The sequence below is a fragment of the Tachypleus tridentatus genome, chromosome 2 (assembly GCF_004210375.1).
Source record: "Tachypleus tridentatus isolate NWPU-2018 chromosome 2, ASM421037v1, whole genome shotgun sequence".
In the NCBI taxonomy this organism is placed as follows: Eukaryota; Metazoa; Arthropoda; class Merostomata; order Xiphosura; family Limulidae; genus Tachypleus; species Tachypleus tridentatus.
The window spans coordinates 60,311,792-60,324,507 of record NC_134826.1 but is presented as its reverse complement, the minus strand read 5'-3'; the positions used below and the strand labels follow the sequence as shown (position 1 = coordinate 60,324,507).

The following is a 12,716-nucleotide window of genomic DNA, read 5'->3' as shown; positions in this document are numbered from 1 at the left end:
CGAACTGAACCTCCATTGAAAATATTTGGGGGGTGGATGGCAAGGGAAGTTTATAGAAATGGATGTCAATTCCAAACACTGCATCATCTTCGTGAAGCCATCTTCACCACGTGGAATAATATTCCAGCCAGCCTTCTGCCAACGCTTATATCGACCATGCCAAAGCGAATTTTTGAAGTTATTCGCAATGATGGTCGTGCAACTTACTACTGAGACCTCTTGTTGGGTATTTCCTACCTTGTTTAGGCCATCTTTTTGGTATGGTCTTAAACTTTTGACCAGCTAGTATTTAGGCCAATTTCATAGTGTTTACCTTTTCCCTTGTAAATGCTAAAAAAGATTTTTATTTTTATTTTCCCTTTTCTTATTGTTATATTTCGAAGCTCTACTCAAATAAGTGGTTGAGTCTAACAACACAAAATAGTAGTGTATTTTCCATTAAATATTTTCATCTGACTATTCTATACTTTAAAAATACCATGTCTTTAAACTCTTAAGAATAAACGCTATACTTCTAATATACACCGTAGTTATTCAACGTATTCCAGCAGAAATATTGGAATCGTGTATACAGTTGGCAATCGATTATTGTATAACAATATGAGCTTGTTTGTTTTTTTACTTAAATCTATCTTGAATATTATGCGTTTGGCTCATTTTATGTCCCATATATCTTTGATCTGTTATTAAAATGTCTTGTTGTAGATTTGTATACCAGGTGCATCTCTTTCCACTTAAATCCGTATTTAGCACGAAACTTAATAGTATTAAATTTTTTCGAGTATTGAAGGTAAGGTTAGTTTTGGTTTTTTTCTTTAAGTATAACCATGTTTCATATTAGAAAATATTTTATTCATTTTAATGAACAGTTGCTGGTCGAACCATTCTTGATGACGAGAAACCCAAAAATTATATTTTTATTTGTACTAAAAGTTTAGAGCACAATATTGTGAGTCAAATATTTGACAAAAAAAAGTATATGCAATACCTTGGGTGTAACATTGTAAAATCAAGGGTAAACTGGCCCCATTTCAGTTGTAGAGGAAAACTAAAACCATCCTATACTGCATTGCCACAAAATTATTCAAATAATACACTGTACTGCTAGCATATGAATCTTATTATCTCTTTAGCTTTGAAAATATTTTATATTTTGGACGTGTATGTTATTTAGCTTTACGTTGTCATACAACGCTTTAATTATATACATAAGCTACATTTTACACCTTAGAACTTAAAGAAGAAATACGTGAATAACAATGTTACTTCTAAGAAATTAGTAGTAGTACCACAACTATTAGTATTTGTTTAAAATATTTTTGATTTAATTTGATATATTAAGTTACAAAACGAAAGAAAAACAGAGCGAAATAAGTTTTCTGTTTATACAATAAATATGTTACTTTACCAGCTGATGTGCATTTTTATCTCTTAAAAATTCATATTTTTATCAGAAATTACCACAAACGAAAATTATGTACATGCAATGTAATTGTCATAACAATTCAAATATCTGAACGTAATTGCATTTGTTTCACCAAATTAACATACAAAAAATTCTTATGCCAATATACAGGGTGGCCTGTAAGTCCCTATCCAACCATGTTATTATGTTATATTCAATAAAATAAATGATGAGTTGAAGGCAGCTGTTACTGTGGCATTTGTAACAATAACCCCTGCTATGTTGAGGAAAATGTCTCACAGGACATGGCATCACATAATATTATGCAGCGAGAATGAGGGACAGCACACAGATACACTGGATACATAAGATATATGGATGGGTAGGGACTTATAGGCCACCCTGTATAAGTATCCATTATAAAATTTTCAAAAAGAATTTATGAAATAGATGTAAATCACTGCTTAACCTCTAAGAATTTTGTCAGTTAATTTCACACAATTTCATAATGTAATTTCAAAATACAGGTATTTAAAAAATACAATGACTTCATCAGAAGTGGCATTTTTTATTATTATTATATCATTTTTTGTCACTTGTTTTTATCTTGAGAAATGTGTAAACTTGTGATGTAAAATAAACTTTGGTTTCTATAGTATCAAAAAGTAAATAAAATTTTACTATGTTTGTTTTTCAGGTTATAAATATTAAAGGAATGCTTACTTTGGAAATATGTGTGGAATTTTATTAACTTTTAAGTGCAGCATTACTATACTATTCTTTACTTAATTAAAATATTTTAAGGTTTATGTTTGAATACAAGCACAAATTTTGGTAGTGTGTTCCTTATAAGCAGAATATCATTAATATCATGATTTGTCAATAAGATAATTGTATTTTATCATGTTAAATTTGAACTGCTTGACAACGACCATAGATTGTCACCAGCAATACGAGCATTGCTGTATTATTATTTTAATAATAATAGTATTATTAGTTTTATAATACTATAAATACGTTTTTATAGTATTAAAATATATTTTAATATATATGTAAACAAATTAATCCTTTGTTTCATCACTCAGTTATTGTAGTTTATCTACAAGGATAGACATGAGGCAAATCATAAAGACAAAATCATTGCAAAAAAAAGTAACAACTGTAATACTATTATTAAGTTCCAATTAATATGGGTTAAATTGTGCTAAGTATGTAACTAAAGAAGTATTAAGTTAATACTTATGATATTTCTGAACAAAAGTTATTGTATCAGAAATATTGTTTAATATTTTTAAGATCACATATGTGAAAGCAAATGGCAATAATATGTCAATCAAGCACGCTCCATCTGCTAAAGCCAGTGGCAATGATGTCCTTAACCCAACATCAGAGCCCATCAGATTATCTGGGATACAACAAACATAGTAGTAGTAATCTTATTGTATCATTAATTTTAAAGAAGAATGTATGTTATTGTGTTAATCATGTTGAGCCAGTAAACTATAATTATTACAATTTTTATTTAAAGTTGTTAGTTGAGAATTAACAGTACAACATAGGCCAAATAAATAAAACTAATACATATTTAGCATCTTTACCTGCTTTTTTTTTTAACTGCTTCCCCTCTACCTTTTTGTTTTTAAACATTTACTACATGAGTATGTTTGTTTTGCTAGAGTAATGATTATTAAGATGAGACTTTGTTACCTTTTTTTTTAAACTGGAAATTTTACTTTTGCAAATCTCAGCCTTAAACCTAATTATTTCATTTTTTTTTCACAACTCTGTTTTGTATTTTATATAATTCTAACACACTTTGTCCCTGTCTGACTTTGATGTTAATCATGTCACTTAACTATTTTATATACTTTTCTATCCATGCAAAGGTGGTTTGTTTAATTAGTTTCAGGTAATTTCATGGTGTTCATTTCCTATAATTGTAAGTGCTTGCATGTGTGTGTAAACAAAATCTATAGAACATTTTTTCATCTTCAACTCATCATATAAGGGGCCTGGGAAGCTTTTTTAACTTCTCATAATCTTTTTTTTAGAGTGCCTCCATCTTTTAAAGACTGATAAGTTTCTGGTATAACATGTTCATGTGTTTCATCACTGTTGTTTGCTTTTCTCTTCCATGTTTCAAAGATCTTCCAGATATTTATAGTAGGACATCGTTTTTGCTTAATGTTTAACTTCATTTTTCTTCTGCCCATACTTTAGAATTTGTCTTAAAGGTTTCTTTTCTACTGATGAGCTTTTGTTAGAACTGGACAATTAGTGATATTTTATGATGGATTAATTGTCAAGTGTATTGGTCAATTACATTTAACTATTTGATTATTCTCACTTGTGGTTTGGATAATTGTAAGAATTAAAAATAGTAATTACCAGAAATACTAATTTTGATTAGTTAATTATTCTCCCAAGTTGTTACATCAGTTGATTAACTTGAACAACCTTGAATTAATCAAAAATAATGATGAGAACTCAAATAGCAACATTTCAGTTACTTGAATAGTTGGACTAATCGGAAACACCAGCTGTGACTGATTGATTATGTTTGTGACATTAATTTATTTGATCACAATTTTAATTAATCAGTTGTCTTACATGACAGTAACAACCATAATCAGTGCTCATAGGTAATCAAGTAACTTAGTTAATTGTTCATCTCTAATTTTGATGGCTATTGTTGACTGAATGTATATATGTATAATTTTGAAGTAGGTAGGATTGAAGCAGGGATTTACTGTCAGGCAAGTACTCCACCAGCTGGGCTGATTGCTGGTACTTAATACTTATTAGCAATTCAAACTACCACAATCTTTCCCTTCTACAAAAAGCCTTATTCTTAAGACTTATCCTAGTACAGTAGGTCAACCATTAGCTAGGAATTTGTGTGATAATCTTACTTTTCCTTTCTTGATATTGCATTCCAGAGAAGTGTGCTATGAACAGAGCTAATGGATTAACCCAATAACTATCACCAGCTTTGTGCTATGTTTTTAGCATTCAAATCACCATATTATCATAAATATTTCATGGTGACCTCAATCATTTTTAGTACATCTTTTCCTCTGTGTATAACTCAGTTATTTGAAGATGATTGAAAAATGTTTTATGATTGTACACCTTTAGATTTCCATTACATTGGCTATACCCTCATATTTTGCACCACTGGTTTCTACTTTTTTCTTGTTTGAAATTTGGATTTTTGACAAAGACTTGTGTTGTTTGTTTATATACATAGACATGGTTCATCATAATTTCATCTACTACTTATTCTAAAACAAGTATTGTAGGAAATGTTACTTTCACTTATTGAAACATAAAGATAACATTTCTATCTTGAAGATAATTGGAATCTCTTAGAGCATTGTAGAACAGATGGTGTTTAACTTATCTCTATTTGCAAGTATGTGCGTGTAAAAACAAGAAACTGAACAGTATAATTATAATGCATCATGATTTCTCAAAGACATAAAAATGCATTTCAAGTGTTTAAAAATTATATTCTAGGATAATATCACCTAGAAGTGTACAGTTGTCCTGCACAGAGTGAATATTGATAACAAAGATATGTACTTCAAAACTGGTTTCTGTAATTAAAATGAGAAAATTATTTATCAAATGTACATGAAAAAGTAATTAATCATTTCATGTTCCTTTAGACCCAGTCATGCCTTTTTAGTAGAAAAACAGAAATGGATGAAGTCCAAAAGGCCCAAAATACAAAGGTGGAAATTGGCAAGCCAACCATTTTTTCCAAAATAATAAAAAAAGAGATTCCTGCTGATATTCTGTATGAAGATGATTGTGTAAGTTTTACCATGAAATATTATTTTCTGTGCCACATTTCTGTTTCTTACCAGTTTATCCTCCCATGTCTACTTAGTATTAATTGTTGTCTGTAATCTTGTTAAATGTGTATTTTATGATAAACATTTCATAAATGTTTATATATATGAAGGTTTAAACTTTAGTTGAAATTAGTAATTAAATTTGTAGCATTTTTCCTGCTATGTTTCTAAGATCAGAGACTACTTAACTTTTTGTATGTGTAAACTATTATTGAAATTATTATAGTAATTACTTTGTAAAAATTGATAAACAGTGATGTTTACACATAAACTAGTGTAGTACTTTCTGTAATTTTTCTTGCACTGCTTTTAACCAAAGCACTTGGTTCTTTGGATATTTAGCATATAGTAATGAATCTATTTTCTTAAATGACCTGAGGTTGAAATTTTTCAATCATGTGGCTCAGATTTTAATATATCTTTCAAGTTTTTTTCTACATTAACATCTATTTTAAAATATGTTTCAAACAGATTAAAGTAAGGATTCTTTACTACAAAAACACAGTTAAATAATCCAGCTAAATTCTGCTTTAAATAACCAGTGAACTATAAAATTTGACACTTGTCTCATGGTGGTCTAATAAAGCATTATGGTTTTTGTTTGAAATATCTGTGTACTTCACTTAATGATGAGTCACTCTTAACAGTTTTACTTGCACATTAAAACTTCATGGATATGAAACTAGCAAAGCAAAGTAAAGAAGAAACTTATGAATAAAATATATGTAGTCTTGTATAATTTTTCTCATGGATTTTAAACTTAATAATTACATATTATTGTTACTGTACTTAAAAGTATATTTTCATCTAAGTATATTTCTCCTGATATTTTCCTAGTGCACAAAGATACTATATAATAAAATTACTAAATATTAGGAGAAAAACACAAAATGCAGGCAGTCCAGTTTCAGGTTTTTTTTTTTTTACTAAATATCTATTGGCTTTCATGAATTACCAACAATACAAATTAAATTTTTATGTGCAAGTGAAAAGTTCCTATGACCTTTATTAATTAATAGTGTTTAGCTGTTAATGAAATCTTCCTTTTATTTCTTTAATCTGGTGTATTGGTTGTGTTACTGTCTACTCAATTTTCTACATAGTTTGTAACCTGACTACTTCTGCTCAAGAATTTAAGAGTTCATGCCCAACGTGTGTATCATATTGGTTCATTCTGGTACAAGAATGGTGGCTTACAGGTGTGAAGAAAATAAAAAGATGATAATTTATTAACTTATGAATAGCCCATGTATTTCCATTTGTATAAAGACCTTAATCATGTAAATATCTATGAATTGATAAAGTGTTTTCAGAAATGTAATTTGTGTATTTATTGGTAACTTGTTAACTGGTCACATTTGATTACTCAAGACTTCAAATTTATGTATTTTGGAACTAAAAGATTCACAACTTTAACTGGATTATCAAGCTGTTAACTGATTAATTATGAACTGTTGTTGCATCTATGACAACAAAAGGTTAGAGCTAGTTAAACTAAAGTATATGAATTCTGACTTGTAGTATGTATAAAATAATGATCATACACACTTATTTACTCATTTTATAGCTTGACACTCAGAATTTGACACCCAAGGTTATTTAATTCATCTATTTAAACACTTGCAGAGAACCCTGTTAATATTAATCAAGATAGTAGTATATATACTGTAAAGTATAGTAGGCTTATCAAAGGATGTTAACACGTATTACTGACATTTTCTTTAAGAATAAATTCAACTATTAAGTGAACTTTTTACTGCATAAATAGTTATGTAGAACTATATAACCAAATTATAAGCCACTTTTTCTTAGTGTATGAAGCTTTTTACAGTACAAAACAAATGAGTGTCTACTGCTCTGTCTTATATTGGTATACTCTTTGATGTATATATATCCCATATAGATGTAGGCCTTGTTTTTATATTTTTATTCCATACCTGAAAGAACCATTTGTTAATATAATTGTTAAATGTTATAATGTTTGATCTTGTCTTTAGTGTGTTGCATTCCGTGATGTTAACCCTCAGGCTCCTTGTCATTTTCTGGTTGTTCCCAGAAAACCAATTTCAATGTTAGATGAAGCTCAAGACGAAGATTGTATGGTGTGTATTTTCTTCTTCAGCTATCTTCTATTCAGCATCAAACAGAATGATTTGTTAGTTGAAATTAAACTCTTTCTAAAGCTGTCTTAGCATTTATATGTAATGAGGTTAAATCAAGTATAATTAACCCTTTTGTTATGGATCACAGGCCATGTTATTGCATTTATTGATTTACATTCCAAATTTTATTGAACTGCTATTTTATTAATTTATGTCAGTAAGTTTGGAATCAAATTGTAGATTATAATTCAAAATTTAATATTATATACAAGTTAATTTCTTAATTTAAAAATAATTATTAAAAGAACACACTTAAGTATAGATTTTAATGAGTTGTGGTGTGTTGAATGCAACATTGTGTAAAATTAGATGTTAAAGTACAAAGTTTATAATTTTTTACAAATTAGGAACTCCAATTACTAATATTGAAAACTAGAATATAAAATAAGAACCTCGTATCTTTTTTATTTTGCTGAGATATGGTTTATGTACTGAATCAAACATGGTGGTCCTGTTCAACTTTTTCCATTTTTTTTAAACAGTCCCTTATATGCTCTTACTATAGTGTAGGATGTGTGCATAACCAATCAACAGCTTAGGATCTCTCCAGAGTGGTTTTCTTAATGGTTATAATCTTTAGAAAGGGTACCGTGTTCTTTCAATCCAAGTTTTTAAGGAGGTAGGTTGTGTCTCTAGTCTGCTCAAAGTTTCATATTCTTTAAAATCTAAACACATTTTATTTACTAAGCTTGTTACATTACACTGGAATTCTATGATATCAGTGTAGTTATTTATGATTTTTAGGTCATTCAACTGTATATATATATATATATATATAAAACTTACAAAACAATTTTGATACCCTCCATGTGAAAACTTGAAGGCTTAGCAACCCAGTCCAAGAAGTAAATGATTTCAAAGGTGAGAAGAGATAATTGTTTGCTTTGCTGCTTGATTTACTTTACTGTTCTACATTTTAAGAAAAATAACTTTTTAATAATTTATTTTTAAATAGTAATAATGTGTACACACACACACACACGATTGAAATGTGACTGTATGTTCCAAAATACTAGTCCACTAAAGCACAGTCACAACAGGGAAGACTTAATGTTAGTTTTATATTACTGGATACAGAACACAAGTGCACATGCACGACATCAATGTAAGTTATGTAGTGTTAGCTAGGCATGACTGGAATGTCAATATAATAAAAAATAATAACTACATATGTAAATATATAGTGTTATAAGACATATTTAGACTAAACATTTGTATTGTCTTGTTATAATATGTAGTCATTCTAGCACAAAAAAAGCTTAATTTATATTTATTTCCTAATTTTTTTATAATGGTTACAAGGTTGGTCAAGTGACAGACCCTGTATAGTTAGAGTATATACAATAACATAAAGTATAAAGTCACTGAAAACAAATGTTTGAAATGTATTTAGGAGGTTTTAGAGATTACACAGATAATATCTTCACTAAGACTAGTGAAAAAAAGACTATTTTCACAAACAAATCTTTAGTAAAAATTTTTCGTTAAGAAATGTGATTTTATTTTTGCACAATACTTGTAATCTTTACTAAAAGCCCACCAAATTTTGTATAGATACACGTGCTGTATCAACAGGTATAGTGCAAATACTTAACATATGCAAATGTGTAGACAAACTTGTGTATATTATGCTGAGCCTGTAGCAAAAGGGTTAAATGCTTGATGTCTTCTTTTCCCAGAAAAACTTGTATATTTTTGGTAAAGGCATAATTGAAGACACTTGCTAGAATTTTTTTTTAATTTAGTCACTAATGTGGTGGTTAAATATGCCTTATTTATGATGGTAATTGTCCACAGTACATGGATCAATATGTTTCATCACTATTATTAATTTTGTACATCTTATACACTTGTTTTTTTGGTGTCTCTGTAAACTAATGCTCATAGAATTTTTACTTCAGTACAAGGAACTAGGGTAAGTACATTTTTTTGCTAACTATATCTAAATTCCACTGAAAAAAATCATAATGAAAAAGGATGTACTTTATTATACAAAGATGACTTTTAGGTCTAGAAATCATGGTATGTTGATGAACAGTAGTCTGTTTAATTTAGATATGTAGTGGTTTTTAGGACTGTAGGTCATCTGTTGTATTGTTGCCAAGTAGCTGTTTAATATGGACCAGTAGTGGATATTTAGGTCTAAGGTCATCTGTAATATCCATGTGGCAGTGCCTGTTTTTATGAGGTTAGTAGAGCTAGAGGGTTTTTTGTTGTATTGAAGTTATAATAGCTGTTTATTTTGGATCAGTAGTGGTTTTTGGTCCAGAGGTTATCTGTGATTGATGATACATAGGACTGTTTAATCTTATCAGTAATGATGATTTTTGGTCTAGAGGCCACTTCTGTTGATGCTACACTAGGCTGTTGAATATTAATCACCAAAAGGTTTTTAGGTTTAACAAATTCTTGTACATTGCTTTTCACTTTATTAAATACATTTTTATCTTTAGGTAACTTGTGCATATTAATATTTGATTAAGGCATTTACATTTACCCTGCAAGTTTAAAATCCTAGTAAAACTGTTTCATTTCAAGTTGCCCTGATATAACCATGAAGGTTTAATGCACCAGTTGATAGAAACAACTACAAAAAAATTAATATTAGAGATCTTAAGTTTCATTTTTCTTCTGGTAAGCTGTACAAAGTACATGTTACAATTTAAAATATTTATTTTAATTCCCCTACTCTACATATTATCATTGTCAACCAAATGTCTGATAATTCACTCTATTATAAGTTCAGTAGCATCTATAAGAAATTATTTTATTATGTTTCAGATACAGTGGTTTCATATGATTTGGATTATTTATTTGATGATGTGTTCAGTCAGCTTAAAATATTACTAGAAAATGTTTTAATTGTATTTCTTACACTGGCTTTGTTTTATTACCAAAAGAATTAAACTTAGGAACTGTGCAGTTTAGGCAATGTTTTCATATTTATATAGTTAGAAATTTGTGTGTTGCTTTCTAGCAGAGCTGCATGAAGACTATTGGTACCTAGTTGTTTCTCTTTAAGAATTGACAGACAGTAGGTAATGTTGCTAGTTAACACCATCTACTGTAGGTTAGGTTACTCTTCTTAAATCAAATTGTGTTATTTTCCAACACACCCAAGAACTTGACCCCAAAGTGAAAATCTTAGATCCATAGTCAGACATACTGGGCTCATATTGCCAAGAATGCATTAAGTAGAGATGCACATATTTTTAGAACAACACTGTTGAGTAGTGATGCACATGTGCATACAGTGAAGTTTTTGTTTGAAATGAGAATGTAAGTATTTCAATGTAGTTGTATTATATACCTTACTGTGGTAAATGAAGCAACTCAGGGTATCATTTGGATTTTGTTTAACACAACATAATTTGAAGAATTAATATAACCTTCTGTTTGTTTGAGCAGCATACAAAGTAATGTTTTTGAAGAATCCATTAAAAAAAAAGTTTTGTGGAGTATTGATACATAGCTGTTTACGTAAAGCTACTCTTGTTTTAGGAAATTGCAGTGTCTAGGATATTTATATACATTAATGTATAAAAATCCTGTGCAGAGTAGATAGGATCATACAAATAAGTTACTATGTATCAATCTTTAATAGTTTACATGTTATACAAGAAATAGGAAAACTAGACAGTACTGTCAGACCTCTCTAAGAAGCAAAGCTATAGCTTTTGCAAGACATTAAAAAGCTTACTGCTACACTGCGTATTGGTCTATTACACACTTCAAGAAGTGTATTATGTTTTCCATACAGGTGTGATAATATTAAGTGATGTATTTTAAGAGTTCCGATACTACTCTACAACAATAACCCTCCAGGTGCATCTGGTAATGTAATTTACATTTTTCTTACATGGTGTATTTGTGATAGTGATTTTGGTTTATATATTTTTGTATGAATTTCCAAGCAGTACTCTAAATGGCATATTACAATTTTCAGTTGGATTTGTTTTGAATGTTCCAGTTGCATTTTAATTGAAAATCAAGTCTGTGGCAAAGAAAAATACTGAAATTGTTTTTCAAGATGTTGGCATAATTTTTTTTTTTTTTTCATGGGAGAAATATGTTAGAAATAAGACGTGGAAAGCTCTTACATTTAACAGTTCAACTTTTTTGTTGATGTATAGTATTGATTTCAGATTCTTGGTCACTTACTTCTAACTGCAAAAAAAGTAGCATCTCAGGAGAAGCTTAGTAAAGGATATCGACTGGGTAAGAACTAATGGAAATTTTTTCTGTATGTGTAAAAAATTTTATTATGATGGATTCTTAAGAGAAATGCACATTTTTTTAGTAAGTTGCTATGGTTAAAGTACATATATTTTAGAAATAACCTTCACTTTGCTGCAGTAGAATAAAACAATACCAGTTCAATGAAAGTTGCAAAATTGTATAGGTTTGATGTAGGGTAAAAATAAAATGAGATGACTATCCCCTGTTGATAAGTTGTCTGTTCCAATAGTAAAATATTTTTATTTGGAAACAGTGATCAACAATGGAAAGCAAGGCTGCCAATCTGTATACCATCTTCATATCCATGTGCTGGGTGGGAGACAGCTAAAATGGCCACCAGGTTAACATTGTAATAAAGATGCAAGCACAGCAGAAGTGCACATACTTTTTTTGTTGACTTAGAAATTTTGTAAAAGTTACCACTGGTCAAAGGGAATGTTTTACATTGTCCTAACTTAGGAAAGGTCTTTGTTCAATCATGTTTAAATAAAAGCTGGATTAATTTACATAAAGTTTGACAGTTATGCTTACATTCTATCCATGTTGAAATAAATGCTTGATTAAAAATTGATCTGTGTTATCATTTTTGGTTTTACAGTGAAAAGAATAATAAAATTTCAGAATTGTTTACTACTACATTACTTTCATTGATTACTAGTAACTGTATAAACTGAACAGGTTCAACTTAGTTTTGAAATCCAATGAAGTTACTTCCATTCACACTAATGTTGAAGGTGGATTCTGTACACATAGTAGCTAGATAAACCATTTTTCATTTTGTTGCTGTGGAATTAATCTCTGTGAATAACTGAAGAAGCTCTTAGCTTACAAGGTAGACAACTTTAGTTGTAGTGAGTTTTTAAACAGTAGTAAAATATTAGAAAAAGAAGGCTGCCATGATATAACAGAATTAAAGACTAATTTTTAAGAAACATTTATAAAAGGAAATACTTTGTAAACTAGTAATGTTGGTTGTAGTTTTCCACAGTTACTGAAACTTCAAGTGGTTTCTGATTGTTTAGTCAATATTCTTACTAAAACAATTTATCC

At 29.2% G+C, this 12,716-nt stretch overlaps 1 protein-coding gene across 1 annotated transcript; it reads left to right on the top strand.

Moving 5' to 3' along the window:
* Positions 1-521: 521 nt before the first annotated feature.
* On the top strand, positions 522-12,233 carry LOC143243934 (putative HIT-like protein Synpcc7942_1390). Its single transcript, XM_076487763.1, has 5 exons — positions 522-790; positions 5,077-5,223; positions 7,263-7,367; positions 11,573-11,645; positions 11,920-12,233. The coding sequence occupies exons 1-5, from the start codon at positions 692-694 to the stop codon at positions 12,009-12,011; spliced, it is 516 nt and encodes a 171-aa protein (XP_076343878.1). The 5' UTR covers positions 522-691; the 3' UTR covers positions 12,012-12,233.
* The last annotated feature ends 483 nt before the right edge of the window (positions 12,234-12,716 follow it).

Excerpts from the sequence above, each read along its gene's own strand:
- LOC143243934 (XM_076487763.1), top strand. The coding sequence starts at position 692 with ATGTCTTGTTGTAGATTTGTATACCAGGTGCATCTCTTTCCACTTAAA. Across the intron at positions 791-5,076 it reads AATTTTTTCGAGTATTGAAG|ACCCAGTCATGCCTTTTTAG; the intron begins GTAAGGTTAGTT and ends ATGTTCCTTTAG. Across the intron at positions 11,646-11,919 it reads TAGTAAAGGATATCGACTGG|TGATCAACAATGGAAAGCAA; the intron begins GTAAGAACTAAT and ends ATTTGGAAACAG.